The sequence below is a fragment of the Schistocerca americana genome, chromosome 1, assembly GCF_021461395.2.
Source record: "Schistocerca americana isolate TAMUIC-IGC-003095 chromosome 1, iqSchAmer2.1, whole genome shotgun sequence".
Taxonomy (NCBI): domain Eukaryota; kingdom Metazoa; phylum Arthropoda; class Insecta; order Orthoptera; family Acrididae; genus Schistocerca; species Schistocerca americana.
Genome location: NC_060119.1, coordinates 880,829,401 through 880,853,832, shown reverse-complemented (window position 1 = coordinate 880,853,832; position 24,432 = coordinate 880,829,401). Strand labels below are relative to the sequence as shown.

General features: G+C 36.8%; 1 protein-coding gene across 1 annotated transcript in view; it reads left to right on the top strand.

The window, feature by feature from the left end:
- Positions 1-24,432, top strand: part of LOC124614330 (cadherin-87A) — a 698,834-nt gene that overhangs the window by 493,776 nt on the left and 180,626 nt on the right. Inside the window, exons 8-13 of the mRNA XM_047142934.1 lie at positions 999-1,133; positions 6,266-6,458; positions 9,287-9,399; positions 10,281-10,478; positions 20,808-20,963; positions 21,265-21,503. Coding sequence (XP_046998890.1) covers positions 999-1,133; positions 6,266-6,458; positions 9,287-9,399; positions 10,281-10,478; positions 20,808-20,963; positions 21,265-21,503 — 1,034 coding nt within the window. The remainder of the gene's footprint in view (positions 1-998; positions 1,134-6,265; positions 6,459-9,286; positions 9,400-10,280; positions 10,479-20,807; positions 20,964-21,264; positions 21,504-24,432) is intronic.

Genomic DNA, 24,432 nt, shown 5'->3' with positions numbered 1-24,432 from the left:
TCAGTTAAACAAATTCCCTGTTCTGGTAAGAGCAATGTAAGTTCTTGAAGGCTTATTTCACTGTTCTAATTGTGAGGCATTATCAACAGATTTCAGTGATCTTCCCCACACTTTAAATTCAGCTGAATATATGTGGTGATGATCTCCTTAGAAACACCGAAAATTTCAACATTTCTTTCCAAGTTATGACCCAAGAGGGTTCCATTGTTGGATTCATCTTGAACAATGTACTAAATGTCATAGTCAGTTATTAGATGGATTTGAATCAACAAACAGTTGATGCCACTTGAACCATCATGTATTCCTCACAAGTTGGTGCAAAAGTTTCACTCTACCAATATCTCTCTCACATATTTTCAAATTCTCAAAGACTGTCCTCTGTACTTTGTTGATATTGTATACCTGGATGAAATTTACTGAAAATGTACAGGTTAGCTACAGCTTAGGTAATATTTCCAAGCTTCATGCCAACTCTTTGTCAGAACTTGAGACAATTAATCCAACAACTATTCAGGTTTTGAGAGAAATAAATTAGGGATATGAGATTTAAAGAGATAACTTGCAACTATTGGAGTATTATATTTATTAATTTAAGCATTCTCTGTTTCATTAGTTGCAAACTGTGAAATGAACTTATTATAATAAGTTCATAAAATATTATAATAAGTTCATAATGCGAACATTCATGTTCTGTTTGCTAGCTGTTCTGCTCAACAACAAGGATGAAAATTGTTACAATAAAAAATTGTCAGCCAATTGCTGTACAGCTGTGATACTTTATTCTTCTTGTATGTATCAAAGTGTGGTCCTGTGTAGCAGTTGTCATAAATCATCACCATAATACAGACTTTTGAGACTGGTGAGATTGGGGGTGTAGATTAATTCAGTAATCATAACTAATGATCAGCTACATAAATCAATTTGGCAAGATTAGATTAGCTTTATTATCAGCAAAATCTAGCAAAGATTAATTTTTGTTCTGTTCTATTTCTTTTCAGTTTCCAGATTCCTGTACCAAGTTCAGAGTTCTGCCATTGAATGCAAGTGAGAGAAGTTTCAGTGGAGCCATCGTCCTCCAGCAGGCACTGGATTATTCAGAGCAGCAAATCTACCAAATACTGCTAGTTGCTAAGGTGTGATAAGTAATATCCAGGCTAGTTCCTAATCACTATTTTAGTTTGAGTCCAGTAAGGTGATATTTAATGTGTAATGAGTCACCTTTTGTATGAGTGTCTTTAACATGCTGAATTATGCTATTATGCTATTAAATTATCTTGTAGCCTACCTTAATGTGTGGCTGCAAGTGCCAACTGTGAGTCAACTCAAATGAAATGAGTTTCTGTGTACAGCAATTGTGATTAAAAGTCAAGTCATTTTATTGATGATGGGCCCTAAAGCATTTTTCTTTATAAAGAGTCAGCTGTCCGTCACAATTTAGGCAGTAGTAATGTGATTAATGAGATTTCTTCTGTCAAATGCAAACTCTGAACTATTTTGTTAGCCTTGTTTTCTTCCCCTGGACTACTATTGCCTCTGAATTCACGCATAAGTGACTGGCGTTAGTGATTATGAGGCAGTTGTAACAGCAATTATTGCCAGACCTCCAAGGGGCAACTAAAACAAGTAGAAAGATTTACTGTATATTCTCACTTAACTAGATAAAGAGGCAATAATGTCTTGTCTCTAGGAAGAAATTAAACATTTAGCTCTGGGCAGGAGCATGTATAAAGCATGTGACGCTAGCTTTGAGGACCAAGCACTGGACAATAAAACAGTTTATGCTTCCAGGGGTGCTCCATGATATACAGTCTCCATATAGAAACTTTTAAAGAAACAGTGACCACTGCACAATAGGTGTAAAACAAAGGACCCTGAGAGAGATCCTAAATGAAACACATTTGAATGTAAAAAAAAAAAAAAAAAAAAAAAAAAAAAAAAAAAAAAAAAAAAAAAAAAACACGCAATATGTTACCAGCAATAGCATTTTATTGAAAGCCTCTCACAAAACTCAGAGAAGTTCTCATCATATGAAAGCCCATTAGTGACACAAAAGTTAGTGTCCAGACACTCACAGGTAATGCAGGAACCAAAAATGAGGGTTGCAAAGGAAAAATAGAAATTCTGAGCTCTGTTTTCAAATGGTCCTTTACAAGGTAGACCAGAAGGGCTGCCCAATTTAATACTCCACCACTGAAGAATGAGTGATAGGGCAATTAGTGTCAGTAGTGTTGAGAAACAGCTGAAATAACTGACTTGAATGAAGCCCCCGGGCATGATGAAATCCTTCTCAGATAGTATATAGAATTTTCAGCTGAGTGAGCCCTTCCCTTAACCATAATATACTGTAGATTCCTTGACAAAAATCTGTGCTCAGTTGCTGGGAAAGAACACAGGCTACACCCATTCACAAGAAGTAGCTTAAACAAAATGACATCATCCAGGCCAAGCACCATGGATACTAGGATCAATAGACATGCAAACCCAACTCACTTTTCTCTAACATGACATCCAGAAAGATGGATTAAGACCATCAGGTGGATGCAATATTTCTTGGCTTCTGGAAAGCATTTGACTCAATACCATACTAACACTTTGTGATCGTATGTGGTATGTAATAAATTTTTCACTGGACTGAAGATTTCCTGGTAGGTTCAACAGATGTAGGTGCAAATTCAGATATCCTAAGGGATGTTCACTATTCATTCTGTTATTAGTGATCCTACTGAAAACATGACCAGTAACCTCAAACTTTTTTCCAGATGATACAGTTATTTAATGAAGTATTCAGTTAGATCTTGATGAGATTTCAAATGGGTGCAAAGACTAGCAACTTGTTTTAAATGTTCAGAAATATGAAACTGTGCAGACCACAAAATGCAAAAACATAATATCCTTCAGTTTCAGAATCAATAAGTCACAATTGTAATGAGTCAGTAATTAAAAATAACTGATTGTACATATATCCTTCCCAGAATATTGCTAAATTGTGTGTGGTCAATGCCAAACAAGGGTAACTGCGGTAACACATATACAAAAAATGGAGCAGGGTTTTTAGACTCAGGGGACAGCACCACAAAAATGCTAAAAAATCTAACTGACAGATGAATGATGACAGTACCCTACGAAAGCCTACTTATGAAGCTTGAACAATTGACAAAAAGTTAGGAGTTTAGGAATATACTACAGCCCCTGGGCAACATTTCAGTAGGGTCCATGAAGACAATACTGGACTATTTCAGCATACACTCAGGCATTTAAGCAGTCATTCTTCCCACAATTGATATGCAAATTGAACTGTAAAAGACCTAAAATGTAGTACAGTGGAAATTACCCTTTGCCATTCACTTTACAGTACTTTGTAGAGAATGGATGTAGTTGATAGGTGAACAAAGAAACGTGCTTTCTGTTCATTTTTCTTCATAGTGACCAATGTCTTGTCCCTTATTCTTGCCTGAGCGAACATTCTCTCTAAACGATGGAGATCTGATGGAGCCACCAATTATTTGCGTGTAACACTGTGTAAATATTTTTCCATAATATGTATAATTAGCATTTTAACCATTTAACAGTGTTTAGCGGAACTAAACAGTGGGAAAGGATTTGGCAGACTAATCAATTCCCCACATGCTGTTGCAATAGTCTGACACTGCATTAGGTTTTGAGGAAACTTCGTTATTTTGATTAATAACTTTGACAATTTCATCACGGTGTGTGTTAGAAGTGGTGAGACTTCACTTTTGTCATTCCACTTGCAAACATCTAAATTGTAATTTCTTTTCTGTGAGAGAACATATTTGGTAGTGCTACAAAATTATAAAAAAATACTTTATGTGAAGCCCATATCATTTTTCAAATAGGCTTCTATCAAGTACAAAACAATTCCAGATGCTCAGCTTGTCTCTCCTTTTTGTTTTTTCCTCTGATTTGTTGCAGCAAATTTTTATTGTCAGAGCTGCTCTGTTAACTTCAAAAAATTCACAAATTTTCACATCATACTTGTGATTCTAGTGTTTGATATATTGCATGCAAACAGATTTGTTGATGCAGGGCTTCTTGGTTGGAACATAATTATTGTTTATAATGACATAGAAATGGAACATAACTGTTCTAATTTTACAGTCAGTCATAGGTTGAAATGAGTTGACTGAAAAGTAAAGATATCTCAATAACCAATAAAATCTACTCCTTCACATAACAGATCACAAAAATATAAAGGGTAGGAAGGACCTGTATTTCAATAACTTTCTATTAATGACAAACAGTAAGGCCACATGTGCAGGAACACACCTTCATAAAAACATCAACCGTATCCCTCCATCTTAAGAGTCTGATTGATCTTCCTCTCTCACATTTTTATATTTCCTGCCTTGCATGTAGAGCTGTTTGTTCAACTAATAATGCTAATAATGCAAGGAACTCTTCAGGGGAAAAAATCAACAAATACATCAATGACACCTATTAGCTGAACATAAATACTGATGGATTTTTAAGAACTTCTCTCCGTATCTCAATGCTGTTTGTATTACCTGTTACTGGACCAACATAATCATCTTTTTCACTGTATTCACTGCCATCTGGTTCTGAATACTTGTCATAATGCTTGCTTGAAGATGGTTTGTAGACACTCATTGCAGTCTGATTCATTCATATTAAATATCTGTTCAAGTTCTACTTCATGTAGCTTTTATTATGACGCGGTTTTTTTTAGTAAAACTGGCCAAAACAACTATAAACATCAGTGAACCACCTGCAATGAAGACTAGAACAACTACTGATGCATAGCAACAAATACATGTAGTGCAGACCTCTCCTCAAATACATCTAAAAAGAACAAGCTGAGAATGAATTGTTATTGGACAGACTTTCAACTCCCTATACTGATTATGAGATAATATTACAAGATTTTCTAACCCACCAAAAGAGAACTTTTTACTTACAACAACGCAAATGGACTGCAAATGATATGATGAATAAAACAGTATAAACTGCTTAACAGTTCTGTTAATTTCATTGAAGGTTGCCAGTGCTACCTCTAGTTGCTTATATTTTCATGAAACTATATTTTCAACATCTCCCCTTACTTGTTCAATAGACTAACTCCGCCCTATTTCTGATGCTGTACTTAAGTGAAATGATTATTAAAAATCTTCAGAATTTCTGAATTATCAGTCACAGTGTAGTCACTCTACTTAGTTTCAGTACCATCTTATTCACTGTTTCCTTGCCTCTCATTGTACTATACTCTGTAATTTAATTTTACTATCAGCAATATTAAAATGTATCAGTATGTGCATATGTGTGAACCTTTCAATATCTCTTATTAATATATTGCAGTAATTTTTTTAGAAACATGCTCAGGAGGGTTTTTCAGCTAACAATTTTAAGCTAACATCTATCATTCTCATTGTGTCAAGATAGTTTTTGTCGTTCACTCACTCACAGTTCCTTTTATATTTGTGAAACATGTGAACGAATTTGAGAACTTCAGAACAGTTACTCTATAAACTTCCTTTATAATTTCTTAATATATGGAGAAATTTTCATACAGCTCTTTTCAATCTTGAAGTTTACAGCTCCACAAATATCTCTTCTACACATACACTGAAACACTGAGGTATGCAGAAGGTTCTACTATTCACTTTCTTTCATATGTTCTCCTCTTTAATGAATGTATTTATTTGTTTATTTACTCATTCTCCAAAGACAAATGCAAGATTTGCTTTTGAGCCCCATGTTTCAGTAATGTGTAAACAATATTATCTTCAAAACTGATAAGAGTCACTAATAAACTTCCTCACTGGTGACCTGAACTGATTAACTGGAATCAAACTGTTATCAGCTCTTTTCATCCTACCATTTGCCCTGTGTCACATACCACTTTTAGGTTCAAAATTTTGTGGAATATATTGGTGCTATATTTTCCCAGAATTCCCCCCCCCCCCCCCCCCCCCTCTCTTACTATATCAGTTAGATGTTCTATGCTTTCTCACCCTCTCACAATTGCATTTCTGTTACTTGACAATCATAATTTAAGTTTATTTTACTTTTTTTATGTTTTGTAAAACACATACGCGTGCACACACACTCACACACACACACAAAATGTAATTTTGAAAGGGCCACTAAATTTCTCAACTCTTTGTTTGTGTATCTGTACATTGTCAAAAACTTCTTATAGGTTGTAAATATTTTGTCTTTCTGTATACCATTTTATATTTCACCAACATCTTTCAAGCTATATATATCATTTACTGTGTGCTTGCAGGATGGTCATTTCAAGAGCAGTACAGGAATGGAACTGAGAGTTGGTGATGTCCAGAACACTCCACCAGTGTTTCTTGGCTCTCTCACAGGTGTGGTAAAAGAAGATGCTCCCATTGGAACTCTTGTAATGACAGTCCAAGCTCGAGATGGTGATCGAGGACAGCCTAGGAAGGTTGTTTATGAATTAGTGACAAGTATGTACAATGTGCCCAGATATTTTATTTCCTTTCTTTATTGATAGTCAAAAATTGAATCTTTTGTTCTGCACAGGTGTACACAAAGTTATGAAATACATTCACCCTTGAAACAACTTTTTGGTTGTGGCAAAATCATTACCCACCATATCCTGTCGAGCATAACTTGTGAAACGCAAGGATCATTTTTAGAGTCCCAATCTGACACACTATTTTTGGTGTGTCAGAAAGTTTTATAACAATTTTCCATTTATTCAGATTCATTTCATTTGTTGTTATTACTGTCCTACATTTATACGTTTGATAACTTTCTGTTGTTTTGCTACTATGCAAATAATGGATGCTTTTCATTACACAGAAGTTAGTTACATCTAATTTTAAGTTATGATGCGGCTGAACATTTTCATTTTACTTACTATGTGCAAGGAAAAAATAATCTGATGTTTGTCTGCAGTTCACCAGTAAAAAATGACCTGTTACAATTCCTGTAATGTAAATCTCTTCTAGAAATCTAAGTATCAGCTAAATAGAGCTTGAAAAGCAGCTCTGCTCAAAGTTTTAGTAAATATACCAAGCAGTCATCTGCTGAAGTTGCTAAGATGTGTGTTGACAGAAAAAATTTAGCATATTGGAATCTTAATTATATTAGTTTTTCTTCTTTGTTAAATACAATGATCACTTCCTTATGGAAGTAAAACATATTCCGGGATAAAATTTTCATTCTGCAGTAGAGTGTGTGCTGATACAAAAATTCTTTTCAGATTAAAACTGTGTGCCGGACAAAGATTCAAACTGTGGGCATTTGCCTTTCGTGAGCAAGTGCTCTACCAACAGAGCTACCGAAGCATGACTTATGACATGTCCTCACAGCTTTACTTTCACCAGTACCTCATCTTCTGCCCTTCAAACTTCACAGAAGTTCTCCTGCAAAACTTGTGGGACCAGTCCTCCTGGGGCGGCCGGAGTGGTTGTGCGGTTCTAGGCGCTTCAGTCTGGAACCGCGAGACCGCTATGGTTGCAGGTTCAAATCCTGCCTCAGGCATGGACGTGTGTGATGTCCTTAGGTTAGTTAGGTTTAACTAGTTCTAAGTTCTAGGGGACTCAGAAGTTGAGTCCCATAGTGCTCAGAGCCATTTGAACCATTTTGAACCAGTCCTCCTGGAGGAAAGGAAGTTTGAAAGGTTGGAGATAAGGTACTGGTGAAAGTAAAACTGTAAGGATGGGTCATAAAGCATCCTGGGGTAGCTCAGTTGGTGGAGGGCTTGGCCGTGAAAGGCAAAGGTTCTGATTTTGAGTCTCAATCTGGCACACATTTTTAATATGCCAAGAACTTTCATAAAACATATTGCATTCACCAACAAAATATACATGCATTAGACTACTTTGGCAGATGATTCACTCATGACCAGAAGACACTAGTTTCAAAAATGGAATCCCTAAAGAGATTCGATAATAGGAAAAGGAAGAGAAGGAAATGTAGCAGGTGAATATGGAATGGGTGTAAGGAATGAAAGAGGAAGCCGCCTGGTAGAATTTTGCACAGAACATAACTTAATCATAGCTAACATTTGGTTCAAGAATCATGAAAGAAGGTTGTATACATGGAAGAAGCCTGGAGATACCGTAAGGTATCAGAAAGATTGTATAATGGTAAGACAGAGATTTAGGAACCAGGTTTTAAACTGTAAGACTTTTCCAGGGGCAGATGTGGACTCTGACCACAATGTATTGGTTATGACTGTATATTAAAACTGAAGAAACTGCAAAAAGGTGGGAATTTAAGGAGAGGAAGGGTTGGAGGTTAAGGTGGTTAATGGCAGGGAGCAAGAAGCAGCAAGTGCATGGAATAGGAATGTTGCACTGACGAGCTGTATGCATCATGATTTGGAGTAGTGGACTAGGTAGGAGAAGGAGATAGTGCAGAGAAAGAGAGAGACTGCAGAGAGGAGGGTGTGAGTATACAATTAATGAAGTAGAGAATGGGCTGATGGGGACAGTGATGGAGGGAGGTTTTGGTCAGGCTCTAGCAGCTATTGAATCCAGTAGTATTGCTAGATAGAAGGATATGCTGTAAGGATTGTCCTTACACCACATCCTTCTGTTTACAAAGTTAAGAGAAACTGGGATTTGGAAGGAGGATCCAGATTACATGACATGGGATGTGAGGCAGCCATTGAAGTCACAATTGTTGTGCTCAGCTGTTTCTTTCACCAGTGAGTTGTCATCAGTGCTATTGGCCATAATTTGGCCGTGGTCATTCATTTAAGTAGACAGCTGATTTATTGGTGGTCATACTCATAAGAGGCTGTGAAGAAACTATAGCAGAGTGAGTGGTAATCAAGTAAGTCATCATTAAGTACAGCATGTGAAAACCACATAAAAAGCTGATAATAGCATGCCATTTTGAAAAAAAACATGAACAGTACACTAGGTAAAATTGTAAGATAGAAAGAAATATCCCCTATACTGCCCTGCATACCTTTTCTTCCAGTCCCACTCCACATTCTCCATGAATCTTCAGTCCCCTCCCCCCCCCCCCCCCCCACCCCCCACCCCACACACACATACACACACAAAAGCCTCTTCCTGGGCACCTGCTTGCAAACTGTCAGTGATGTCCTGGTCACATGGTAGTACACTTGTGTGTGTGTGTGTGTGTGTGTGTGTGTGTGCATGCATGTGGTAGTGTGTGAGCTAGAAAAATGTGATACAATTTAGTTTCTTTGACAACTGCCCAATACAATTTAGTTAGATTTGTCTATACGCCACCAATTAAATATACTGTTGTGTCCCAGTGAATATCCCAATGTATTTCTTTTATGTTATAGATCCATTAAACTACTTCCTGCTGGATCCTGAAACAGGAGAGCTACGCACAGCAAAACCATTGGACAAAGAAGCTCTAGAGGATTCCACTGGTGTTTTGACACTTACTGTGAAAGTGAGCAGATTTTCTTTTGTGTAGAGTTTTAACTGGTATTAAAAATATTTATATTTTAGAATTTTCACAATAATAAAGATTATAGTTATGAGTTTCTGTATCTTAACTGCTCCTTAGTCGCATATAGCAAAAGAGCCATTTTCATCAACATTGAAACAGTTAAAGATGAAATTTGTACATTTTGCTTTTATTTTAGAATAACAGTTAAACTTGTAATGTGGTTGTAAATATATCTATCATTCCTTACAGAGGCGCTAATATCATACAATTCAAATATAAGTTCTTAAAGAACTACATTGGTAAAACATTTCAATGTAAAATGCACCTACTGAGATTTCACTGTATAGTGAAATCATATATAATTTATAAATAGAACACAGAATACTACCATAACCACTGAAGTCACTTTGCAGCACAGCTGTGAGAATTGTCAGAAATAAAATTTTCAGAGAGTATATTAAAGTTGGTCTAGATATGTTTCACCTTGTTTTGACCTTCAACTATGTGGTGTGATTTGGGTTGTTAAGTCCAAAAAATTGTATTATTTGGTAGGTGATACCTAGTGTCAATTTTTTCTTGCAAAGAATACTCATTTTGTGATGCAGCTTCTAGTTTTGCAATAATTAATGATGATTATAATAACATTAGTAATAAACTGTATACAAGAAATTTGGATATTATTTAGGGCTCTGGAATCATAGACCTGGTAATAAGTTTAAATACAGCGTTGACAGTGTTGATAAACTGGGAGACTTACGTAACTAACAGACAATTTATGAATAATCATGTATTCATTCACAGTGTTTGATTTTTTGACCTTTGGTTACTATGCATATCTGAAGTGAATCAAAACTAAGATATGTCTTTCTTTTAATAAAAAGGCTCGAGAAGTTGTAAAGGATATAAGTGAAAATGATCCACTAACAGTAACCACCGCAAAAGTTACAGTCACTATAAAGGATGTTAATGATGAGGCTCCAAGGTTTAATAGCCGTGAATACAGCATTACAATCCCTGAGAATGTGCCAGAAGGAACACCACTGCCGCACTTGGATATGAATGTGGAAGACCCTGACGTGGTAAGTGGGTTAAAAAAAATAGTATATAGTTTCAAGTGTTCGTTCATCCTGATATTTTTCATGGGTTTGTCCACTGTTCTTTATAAAATAAGCAACTCAAAAAAACTTTGTCCGTGCATTGTTTGAAATCTTGGTAATGTTTTCAGTCTTGTTTATTGCCTCTCACCTGCTCAGTGCCACAACTGTGCAGTGTAAATAACTACTGTTACTCTGTCCATCATTTGTACCCAGGACTTTTCATTATCATACTGCTCTATAAAATATTTTTTTATCCTATCCAGTTGTTGTTACAGCTAGTAAAAACAATAATAATTTTCTCATAAATAACACACTAATTATTTTGTGGATTAAATGATGGCTGGTTCAAGGTAGGAGAGCTTACTGGTTAGCACTTTCCTGACCTTACATCAGTGGTTTCTCATTCAGATTTGGCAGGTTTCTCAAGAAACACCAAATAAAATGTTTATTCTGTCCATCTCAGTTGAGTGTAAACATTGCCGAATTCTGTAAATAATAATCTCAGACTACGGGGACAATGAACACACAAGGTTCCTTTCAGTGTTGGGAATCATACGTCTGCTAAGTGTGTTGCACCATTAAAGGTAGATGCAAAAAACACTGATGTATCGTAAGAGTAGGTCAGTCAGAAAAAGGTATTGTTGCCAACTATTATCCAGGTACAGGGCACAACTTGGAAAGCATGTAGACCAATGCTCTGTCAGTCACATCAAGTTATTGGGACTTCAATATTAAAGATGCATTCAGCATTTATATATGCTTACATTGTAAAAAATCCAAACGTATGACATCTGCCTCTGTCTGCTTCTCCTGAGTGAAAGATAAAGATTAATAATATACTCAAAACAGCAATTCAAATGAAGTGACAAGATGTGATTAAAAGATTCACTGAGACATTGAAAATATCTGATCAACCACCTGCAGGTTACCTTCATCTCCAAGCATGCCATATTCCCACCCTCATTTCATGTTAGTGTTTACTGCAGAGGCAGTGGCTCTCACACAATGCCTTCAGTTCATCAAGCTTGGACTGTAAAAAATATTGATCATATTTGACTTAAGTGTACTATCAGCTCTCAACACCCCAGAAACTTGAAGGGACTAAGATGTTCATCTTATGAAAGTAATGCATAATGCATGTGGTAGTTAAGCTACAAGGGTATGGAACCCCAGTAAACTTTCTCATGATTCCTTAACACCAAGGCCTCCATCAAAGCAAGTATGTGAACCTCCTATGAGATATGTTGCTTAGTCTCCATAATTGTATTATAGCACAGGAGAACATATTCATTTGTATCAGTACTGTAGGAAGTAACTTGTGTTTTAACAATGCAGGTGTACATGGGCGGCACCTAGTGCTGCCCACCAGTGACCCTTCTATCTGAGCTTTCTGGAATAAAATATAGCCAACTGTTATCTGGACTTGGCACACTCTTGGTGAATATTAGAATCCCTCTTGTAATGTGGAAGGTTACTTGCTATCTCGACTGGAATTAGCATGTGCCATCACGCCTTACGTGAGGCATCACTACCAACTCCATACTTTGTGGGAAAAAGCAAGCAAGCTGATATACTTAACTTAGTTCTCGATGTTTTTGTTGGTGTTGAAACCACATGGTTGTCTTCTCCAAGTTCATAATCTCCGCCATGCAGTTCAGGGCATAATGGATCTATCTTATCACAAATAAAATGCTGGTCATAAATTTAGTAGAATTCTCTAATGTTTTCAGTCAGTGTGTTTACCTCAACTCAATATGATATACGTTCCACCATAATCATCACTACTATGCAATACTACAACTTAATGCACTTAACAAAAGTATATCTGTGCTCTGTAACCTCCAAATAATGTATCTTCGTCTGGCTTGTTCATACCAGACATGGCACACTTAGCCCAATCATTAATAAGGTTACAGTTTAACATCGATACATAGGTGACAAATGAAAAAGATGCGAAACAGATGTTGTTGGTTTTCACACAATACTTTTGCATTTATGTAATGATCAGTAATAATTTATCATTCCCGTCTTTAACAGTACAATGAACATGAACGTAGAAATTGTTTTTAAAACTTAATTGTAAAGTCACATTTTAATGTTTACTTTTCTTTGAAAGTGACTTTCTAAGATTTGTATATTACATTTGTGTTGTAAAAATCCCAATAAATTTCTTTGATCAACATCTGTGAAAACTGTGTTTTGGTATTCTGAGTAACAATGCAATTTAAATATTTCATGTTTTGATAATAGCTCAACACATCAAGTTTGACAAAATTTAAAGTGCACTTTAACCACACCATCATAATACATATAATCACTAATGAAATTAATCATAAATAATCCCTCACAGTTTTGGAAGAATAGTGTTGTCCGCACCTACAACACCAGAGGAAGCTATCAGTGGCTCAGAAAGGAGTTCAATATACAGCAACAAATATTTCTGATCATTTGCCCAGTAACATAAACTGTCTTACAGCTAGCAAAGCAACTTTTAAACCTAAACTATGCTCATTTCTCCTTCTATTCCATTGACAAATTTCTATTTAAAAACTAATAACCTGCAAACAAAATAATTTTTAAGTTAAGTTGCATGAGTAGGACTAAAAAAGAAAGTGTTCATGTATTCTACATCTATATCTACACTGTGGAAACCACTGTGAAGTGCATGGCAGAGGTTTTGTCCATTGTATCAGTTATTAGGGTTTCTTCCCATTCCATTCACATATGGAGTGTGGAAAGAATGATTATACTTGCTGTAATTATACTACTTTTGTTCTCATGATCAACATGTGAGCAATGCATAGAGGATTGTAGTATGAACATTGGAACTTTAATAGTGGCAACTATTTATTTACAGCTTGTACAAAGTAGATACGTGTTTCAAAGTTTTACTGACCTTCAGAGCAGTCACCAGCATTGTGTATAACCCGTTGTCAGTGATGTGGAAGTCGTAGGATACTCTTAGCAGTGCCAGTTGTGTTGACAATTCAAGCAGTGCGGTATATTGCCCGACGAATTTGTAGCAGTTCTGAAGCGAATGCTGTGAAGTGTTTCCTTCAGTTTAGAAATGGAGTTCAACTTACAAGGGCTTAAGTCAGGGGAGTGCAGTAGGTGGTATTGCACATAGCAGCCCCATCAGTCTTACAAATCAGTAACAGCTTGCACTGTACGTGCTTGAGCATTGTTCTGCAAAATGATGGTCAGGTCCTGCAGAAAGTGTCATCACTTCTGTCTCTATGCTGTTCATTTTTGCTACACAACCTACGACCAGCTTAGAGTCAGAAGTGATGACACTTTCTGCAGGTCCTGGCCATCATTTTGCAGAACAATGCTCAAACACATACAGTGCAAGCTGTTACTGATTTCTTTGACTGATGGGGCTGCTAAGTGCTATACCACCGACTGCACTGCCCTGACTTAAGGCCTCGTGAGTTCAACGCGATTTCTAAACTGAAGGAAACACTTCATGGCATTCACTTCAGGACTGCTACAAATTCATCAGGCAATAGACTGTGCCACTCGAACTGTCAACACAACTGGCACTGCTAAGAGTATCCTTTGACTTCCACATCGCTGGCAACGGGTTATACACAATGCTGGTGACTACTCTGAAGGTCAAAAACTTTGAAACACATATCTATTTTGTACAAGCTGTAAATAAATAGTTGCCACTATTAAAGTTCCAACACTCGTATATGCCTAGAGTCATCATTTAAAACCAGTTTACTTCTATCTTCAAGAGTCTACCAGTTCAGTTTCTTCAAGATCTCTGTGACACTCTTCCATAGGTCAAACTAACCTGTGACCATTTGTGCTGCCCTTTTCTGTATATGTTCATTATCTGCTATTAGTCCTATTTGGTATGGGTACCATACACTGGAGCAGTATTCTAGAATGGGTCACACAAGTGATTAATAAGCCTTGTAGAACCTTTGTAAGCCTTTGTAGACTGATTGCACTTCCCCAGTATTCTACCAACAGACTGAGGTCTTCCACCTGCTTTAACCATCGACTGGGCCTATGTGATCATTCCATTTCATATCCCCACAAAGCATTACACTCAGATATTTGTATGAGTTAGTTATATTATAGATATAGGATACTATGTTTCTTCACTTTGTGAAGTGCAGAATTTTACGTTTTTCAACATTCAAAGCAAGTTGCCAATCTTTGCACTATTTTGAGATCTTATCAAGATCTGACTGAATATTTATGTAGCTTCTTTCAGACAGCACTTCATCATAGATAACTATGACGCACATGAAGTTACTTATACATCTGACGATGACTCTCCATCCAAGATAACGTGCTGTGTCCTCTATCAAAAAGTCCTCAGTCTGGTCACAAATTTCATGTGGTATCCCATGTTGTTGTATTCTTTACAATAATCATAAGCATGGTACTGAGTCAGACGCTTTTTGGAAATTGAGAAATACTACATCTACCTGCCTGCCTTGATCTAAAGTTTTCAGATAGATGTTTTTAGAATCCGTGCTGGTTGGCATGGAGCAGATCATTCTGTTCAAGATACCTCATTATATTTGAGCTCAGAATGTGTCCTAAGATACTACAATAAATCAAAATCAAGTATATTGGATGGTTGTTTTGTGGATCACTTCTTTCACCCTTCTTGTAGACAAGTGTGGCCTGTGCGTTTTTCCAAGAACTGGGCATGGTTTTTTGTTCAAGAGATCTACGATAGCTTATATTTAGAAAAACAGCTAACTCAGTCACAAATTCTAGGGATTAGGTTGCACCTTGGAGCTTCGTTCAGTTTTAAGGATTTCAGCTCTTTTTCAACTCCACTGACACTAATACTTATTTCATTCATCTTGACAACCAGGGTCCATGTCTTCATGGGGTCTGTACCACACTCAAACCCTACAATGAGCTGTTACAAACTGTAATTGGGATTCATTTGGCCACAATTTTCCTGTTGTCTAGGGGCCAACCAATATGGTACGAGAATTAAATTATGTCAATTCTCCTGGGTTTTCCTTTGTAATGGAACATTTGAAAACAGAGTGAAAGATTTCAGCTTTTGCTTCGCTACTCTGTTTCATTTCCTTTATTGTTTTCTGTTGACTGGACAGTAACTTTGATGCAACTAACAGCCTTTGGGTTTTGTGAAAGATCATTTGTCAATATTCCATTACAGTAGGCATTGAAGGCTTCATGCATTGTTCTCTTGATAGCCAAATGAGCTTTGTTGAGCATATCTCTATCTACCGTCTTTTACTGTGTTTTACACTTATTATACAGTATTCTCTGTTCAGATACTTTCAGTGACTGTATACCATGGAGTGCCTCTCCCATTATTAACTGTTCTACTGGGTACATACCTATCCAATGCATGGCCAATTGTTCTTTTAAACTTGAGCCATATTTCCTCTTCATGCTCCTGCCTTGTGCCTAAAGTTTAAAGTTCCTCATTTGGATATGACACTACTGCTTTTTGTGTAGTTTACCGAACATATGTATTTTTCTTCTTGTTTTAGTTGTGCTTTGTACACTGGTAATTATTGTTGCCTCTACTGCATCGTGGTCACTGATAGCAGTTTCAATGTGTTCATCCTCAAAGAGGTCAGGTTTGTTTATTGCCATCAGATCCAATATATTTCCATCATGAGTGGGGTTTCGAACAATCTGTTCAAGATAGTTTTCATAGAAGGCATTTAATAATGTTTCACTGCTTATCTTATCACAGCCACCACTAACAAAACTGTAATTTTTCTAGTTGATTGTTGGATGATTAAAGTCTCTGCTGATGATTACTGTATAATTGGAGAACTTATGTAAAAGCAGACTGAGATTTTCTCTAAAATTCTCAGTTGTGACATAGCGCATTGTCATCCATAAAACTTCTGTCATTATTTGGGAATACGAAGTCCATGAATGCCTGCAGATGGTCTTCAAGTAGCCAGATGTGACCAGTACCAGTCAGTGATCAGTTCAGTTGGACCAGAGGACCCTGTCCATTCCATGTAAATGCATCCCATACCATTATGGAGCGACAAACAACTTGCAAAGTGCTTTGTTGACAACCTGGGTCCATGTCTTCATGGGGTCTGTGCCACACTCAAACACTACCATGATCTGTTCCCAGTTGTAATTGGGATTCATCTGGCCACAATTTTCCTGTTGTATAGGGGCCAACCAATATGGTCACGAGCCCAGGAGAGGTGCTGTAAGCAATGTCGTGCTGTTAGAAAGGTGTTCATATTGGTCGTTTGCTACCACAGCCCATTAATGCCAATTTTGCCTGACTGGCCTAATGGGTACATTCCCGATATGTCCAATGTTGATTCCTGTGGTTATTTCACACAGTGTTGTTTGTCTCTTAGCACTGACAAATCTATGCAAATGCCACTGCTCTTGGTCATTTAGTGAAGGCCATTGGCCACTGCATTGTCCATGGTGCTAGGTAATGCCTGAAATTTGGTGTTCTCAACACACTCTTGACACTGTGGAACTCAGAATATTGAATTCCCTAACAATTCCTAAAATGGACTGGGCATGTGTGTAGCTCCAACTACCATTCTGCGTTCAGAGTCTGTTCATTCCTGTCATGTAGCCATAATAATTTCAGAAACTTTTTCACATGAATCACCTTCATAAAATGACAGCTCTCCCAGTGCACTGCCCTTTTATACCTTGTGTATGCAATACTACCTCCATCCGCAATTGTGCATATCGCTATTCCGTGACTTTTGTCAGCTCATTGTAAGCAATATCATGTTCAGAACCTACATCTGATGTTAGATCAGATTACCATTTAATATCTTGTAGTTAGTACTTATCACTTTTTAAACTTACTTTTGCTATCTGGAACTATGACACTGGTAAATTGTATGAAAATGTATCAAGTTCACTACCATATGTGTAAAAGGTAGCAAGGCTTTGCTTATTAATATTAATAGGAAGATCTTTCAAATAAGAAGTTTTTAGACTTATACACTGCTCACCATTAAAATTACAACATTGTGAAGGCAGCATGCAGCTAGCATCAAATAAAGTGTATCATCTGCTTGGAAATATGTATAGATAAAAATTCTACTCAACAAGCAGTTGCAGGAGAACACACATATAAAAAAAGGTATTACAATTTGCTAGCTTTCAAAGCCAATCATTCCTTCTACTGGCAGAAGAGTTGAAGAGGAAGGAAGAAGGATGAAGGAAAAGGATTGGTGTCTGATAAGTCTTCCCTGACCCAGGGTTCTGGCCAACTTCTCCGAAGTCTGCCAGAAGAAGGAGACACTGACTCAGAAAGTTAGCACATTGTAATACCTTTTTATGTGTGTGTTCTCCTGCCACTGCTTGGTGAATAGATTTTTTTATATATCAGATAGTTATATTTTCAAAAACTGGTCATTTTCATTTATATATTATATATTTGAATAGGCAAATGATCACCATTTAAATGCAACCACACACGCATAGTAGGAGTAGTTCCATTTTCATCCTGTGTGCAAGGAAAGATTGCACAGAGGCTTCTCCTTTCGAAATTCCATTTGAATTTTACAATATTATGAAAAGGGAAGTTGCTACTCACTATACAACTGAGATTCTGAGTAGCAGATAGGCACAACAAATAAGCTTTTGGCAAGCAAGGTCTTTGTAAAAACTGGATAACACACACACACACACACACACACACACACACACACACACGTGGTCTATTTTTAACAAAGGCCTTGCTGGTCAAAAGTTTATATGTGACAGTCTTTTTGTCATGCCTATCTGCAACTCAGCACCTCCACTATGTGGTGTGTAGCAACTTTCCTTTTCATAATATCGTTACATTCCATTCTGGACTTGCCATTTGAATGTTAGTCATTTATGGGCATGGAGACCTCCAGGAAGGTAGAAAAGAACCTATAAACATGGAAAGGGTTGGAATGTAAAAATAGCAGAGACCATGTACAAAAGAAAGCTGGCATTAGACACCTGTACAGAAAAAGAGGTGTGGAGATTGGATTGTGGTAGATAGATGGCCAGTGGTGCTGAAAAACAACTTTCACAATAACAGTTACTCCGATCACTCACAGTATTATATTTGACCTATCACATCTGACCTTTCTGTGTCCTATATCTTCTCTCACTTGTACATACATGTAACTTCCTCAAGAGTCAGCTTCTGACTCATTGAGCTTATTTGCCCAATTACTCATTGTTTCAGCTATAAGAATACAATAATTACTGAACCCGAGAAAAGCTAAATAGTGACAACGTCCAAAATACTGAAAATATACAGAAGAAATTATAAAATAGTGAGTTCAATATATGAAAAACCTAACATATAAACCATATATTAAGCCATTTTCTCACCATATGTTTCATCTCCTTTGTGGTAACCTGCAGTGCAATACTTGTGCAGCCTCACACCTACAACTATGATGACCGGCTACATCAAAAGGAGAGACATTCATGGAATTACCAACCTCAGTTACCAGTGCATCACCAACATTTACTCTGCTTACAATGACTGTACTGTGTTTACTCTCTTCTCACATCCCTTATTTCATCCATCATTTTCTGACTTTTTTGTGATCAGTATTTACATGTCCAGCCTTATTTTACATTTCAAACTTTTTTTTTGCTGCTCTTTTTCCCCTATTGTTTCTTTCTTTCCTTTACTGCTGCCCATTTTTATATTTCTGTTCTGTTATTTCTTTCCAAATGACTCATAAGTGAACATATTTGCTTCATCAAACTTCTTTGACTTTCAGATCCTACACGTTGCTACCATTTCATTCATTGATTTCATTATTGTCTACACTTCTGTGTCTCCTGTGACTTAGAGTCCAGAGTTCTGTCATACTTTCGTATTTCATCTCTGAAATAGGAAACACATTTTCATCTCTTGCTGGGCAAGGAACCTCTGCTTTTGGGAGCTAATATGTAGGGTAAAGTACCCAAATTACGTACCCTTAAGATGTTCTGCCAGTACCTAAAATCTGATAAGGAGTAATAATGTGGGAAATTTCATGAAATAATCTTGAAATATTGGGAAACAGGTTTTATGATCATTAGATTATAAGAAATGAATACAAAACAATTATTAATCAAAATCAAACACAGTAGCAATTTAAATTTTTTATGAAAGTATTCCTTATTTTGCCTCCATATATCATCTTAGTACCTTCAAATACAGAGAAAAACACTAAAAAATTATAGCATAAATCACTGATCCATAAAAAAATCATATGAGAAATTCCTCTTCTTAGGCATGGATGTGCAGACTTCATGACACCAGTTAAAATGGCAAGAACATTGAAGCCATACCTCTCTTTGGTATCACTTGAAAATGTTTTACCGCACATAGGACATTCTACACCATCATCAGAATCCTCATCATATGTTGATGCATAGGGGATATCTGATTCATTCAATGAATCTTTTTCCAAGTCCTCCTTTTCTGAAGATGTGTCAATACTGGTGACTGTCCAATCCTCTTTTTCAACATTTCTTCAGGAGAATGAGAAGATTTGATATAGTCTTTCAGCATGCCTCTGTGTACATTGAAGGTTTTTGATGCAGTTTTGTAACCCATCTTCTCTGCTGTTACAACATTTACTGCTTCAACCATTGCTTTATGTTTCCAGTCTTTGCATTTTCCCATTGAAATATGCGCAATAAATGAATAAATAACATCAGCTATAATTAGGTCCTAAGAGATTTATAAAATGAAAGCTGTTCCAAATTTCAAAATTAGGACCCTTAAAGGGGACAAAATTAGATTAAATGTTCCTTTAAAACATTGTTGCTGATTCCAACAAAACCAAAAGAAAGACTATAATGCCACTAGACAGTGTTAAAAAAAGAGAAGCAGACTATACATAGGTAATAATACGATGTAAAATTACATAACATGATACTTAAATATAATATTTTTGAACATTTATGGTGCTGCACCGAACTGCACATTTCAAAACAAAATCACCTCTTTGATAAAGATGTCACTAGATGTCAATGATACTGTTGCCACCTGACTAATACTATCTGTGCTAGTATTTCCTACATTCACCACCAAATTGCAGCAGTTGATTGACGAGAAAAGCCAAGGAACAAAAATAGATATAGGGACGAATTATGGTGCATTTACCCTATGCACCCTTCCATATGTGCCTGTATGAGCAGTCATTTCGTACGCGGATAATTTTTACATCTTTATTTGCTCCATTATAGTTTTTACAAGAATATTTTTTGTTCATTGCTATCGTAGCTAAATCCAATGGATCAACCAAGAATCAGAACAGCTTCTTTCACCTTGAGTATAAATAATTTGTGTTTTTCTTATGTTGCTTTCAGGGCAACAATTCTGTGTTCAGTTTGCGACTGGAAGATGTCTCTGGAGCGTTTGATGTTGAGCCAAAATCAGCAACTGGATCCACTCCTGTAAGCATCCGAGTTTCCAATGGCTCACTGGATTACGAAAATCCAAATCAGAGGAAATTTATACTGCTGGTTAGTAGCAAATGCATTGAAGTTGCATTTTTTTTATTAATATATATTTTAAACAGCAAACAAGCTACAAATTAAGAAATGTGAATGCAGCATATCTTAACTATTGAAAAATGGAATATAAATGTCATGAACCTCATAATTAAATTTTTCATTTTGCTGATCACAACAGATACTTGAAAACTATTCTGCTGATTATTTAGAACAATGTGTATACCTCAGCTCAATAAACAATTGTGAATAACTCTGACCATAATGACAGGTAACCTCACAGGTATCACTTAAACTTTTTTTTTCAATGCAGGTGATAGCTGAGGAGCAGCTTACTAACCCCAGACTCTCTTCGACTGCGACTGTCACTGTAACTATCACAGATGCTAATGACAATGACCCAACATTCGATCGTGAATCTTATACTGCATCTGTGTCTGAGATGAGTTCACCGGGCACTGTGGTCACAACTATTACAGCAAAGGACAGAGATAGTGGGCAGTTTGGTGAAAATGGCATTATTTATCAGCTGGATGGTACAGGGGCAGACAAGTAAGATATTTTATCATTTAATGAATTATTTATTAAAGTTAGAATAAATAAAAGAGAATTCAATAAGTTATCAAAAAAATACTGTGATATGAATCCCACATATATTTTTCTGTAAAAATAAATTATTCATTCATCCACTGTGCGTTCCCAAACTGATTATCTAATCGAAGCAAAATATCTGCAACACTATAATCAACTGTATTACAGTGAAGACAATACATTTGTACAATAAGAAGAGAAAGGTCTCTGTAATGAACTTGGAAACAGAGCAAAAGTTTGGGTTATTTAGGGAAACCAAAGAAAATCTACATCTGTACAATTGGATAGATAAGAAAATCTACTCACCAACTGGCAGCAGGAGAACACACTACAAAAAAAGGTTTTAAATATGCAAGTTTTCTGAGCCACTGACTCCTTCTTCTGGCAGAAGGGTCAAAGGGGGATGAACAGGGGCAGAGGAAAAGGACTGAAGAGGCTTAAGAAAAGGAGAAGGGTTATGAAACATCACCCAGAACCCTGAGTCAGGGGAGATTTACTAGGCAAAATGAGAAGATTTTCTTCTCATCCTGTACAGTAAGTTTTCCCTGACCCAGAATTCTGGGTGCCTCTTTCCAAACTCTGTCCTTTCGTCTAAGCCTCTCCACTCCTTTTCCTTCATTCCTCTTCTGTCCCCTTCAACCCTTCCTCCAAAAGAAGGAGCCATTGGCTCCAAAAGATTGCAACGCAAAACCTTTTTATTGTATGTGTGTTCTCCTGCTGCTGCATGGTGAGCAGATTTTTTATGTGCCCAATTACATTATATTGTTAAAAATTGATCTTTTTCATCACTATACATCTGTATAATGTAAATTGGCTGACTGCTAGAGGGGGATTTGCGGTGCAAAGGAAGTGAGGCCATCTCCCACTGTTACCAACAACTGCCTCCCACAGTGTGATGTGCTTCATACTTCTGCAAAAGCAGAAGTCACGCTGGGAGGTAAAGATTGCTTAACTGTTATTTGTAATCAAAACTAAATTATCTTATGTACTAACATGTTTAACCTTCTAACCATAGGCAATTTTCCAATTTTGTATACAAAAGGCATTTCTATTGAATAATTAGAATAATTGTAAGGACAGAATTGTAGGAATTTAACAAGAAAACCAAAACAAACATTGGAGTTGATTTTTAATTCACATGTAATATAATTCACATTCAACGTTATGAAAGAAGAATAAACATATTGATAAAATTTCTCATTATCATATTCTGTTTTGGTGCCAACAAGGTCAGTGAATGACTGGACAAATGATTTAGATCCACTTACTGACCTTACATAGGACCAAAACTGCTCAATACTTTTCATCTGATAGATGGGCAAAATTTTAATTTCAAATTCATTGAAACCTTCTCACATTGCACCCTTCATGTGCATTTTGGCTTCATTCAGCTTTTGTTTGTCAACTAGGTTCAAAAATGGCTCTGAGCACTATGGGACTTAACTTCTGAGGTCATCAGGCCCCTAGAACTTAGAACTACTTAAACCTAACTAACCTAAGGACATCACACACATCCATGCCCGAGGCGGGATTCGAACCTGCGACCGTAGCGGTCGCACGGTTCCAGACTGTAGCGCCTAGAACCGCTCGGCCACGCCGGCCGGCATGTCAACTAGGCTTTGACTTTATTTAAATATGTGAGGAAGCTCTCTTTGCCTTCATAGCAACTTTGTGACATAGTTATTGAATCACAACACATCTTTCCTGTCCTTCACAACACACACTGGTCTAAAGCATATTTATAGTACAAAGCTTTTGAATTTTATCCATTTTGCTCCACATCTTGTTCCTTGGTGCTGACTTCGATGTTGACTGGCCAGATACTGTGCAGTTTGTTTCCTTTCATTCTTCTGAAGTGAAAATATTTGCCCTTCCTTTCTTAATGTAACACATGTAGTCATTCATTCTGCAACTAGCCTATGATCACAAATGCACTTGTCTACAGGAACTTACATAGAACTTACAGGTGTAATATTAAGATGGTACGCTCATGAGTTCATATTCTAACCATCTGCCCAAAGTAGTTTTCAGAACAGTTGTCACACCAGTTCCTGGCTATGATACCTGTTTTAATTACATGACTCTATCATTATATTGATAGAAACTTGAAGTTGTGTGCTATTGCTAGAGCATGATCAGGAAACTTATGATATTCTCCAATGCGCTGTGAAGAGCACTGCTGCTGTTTTTCTGAGTAGGTGATCCATAAAATCATCAAATACCCATGTTTAATCCATCTTTGATGCTTATCTTTATCCAAACTGTTCCACATTCATAATCTCTAATAACTTTGCTCTGTATTATTGAGTTCTTTTGTGGCAATAAATATGCTGCCCACAATTTACGTCTAGCATACACTTGTGATATACAGAGTGGTCCATTGATCGTGTCTGGGCCAAATATCTCACGAAATAAGCATCAAACGAAAAAACTACAAAGAACGAAACTTGCCTAGCTTGAAGGGGGAAACCAGATGGCGCTATGGTTGGCCCACTAGATGGCGCTGCCATAGGTCAAATGGATATCAACTGCGTTTTTTAAAATAGGAACCCCCATTTTTTATTACATATTTGTGCAATACGTAAAGAAATATGAATGTTTTAGTTGGACCACTTTTTTCGCTTTGTGAGAGATGGCGCTGTTATGCATGCTGTTACAGCGTGATTACCTGTAAATACCACATTAATGCAATAAATGCTCAAAATGATATCCGTCAACCTCAATGCATTTGGCAATACATGTAACGACATTCCTCTCAACAGCGAGTAGTTCGCCTTCCGTTATGTTCGCACATGCATTGACAATGCGCTGATGCATGTTGTCAGGCGTTGTCGGTGGATCACAATAGCAAATATCCTTCAACTTTCCCCACAGAAAGAAATCCGGGGAT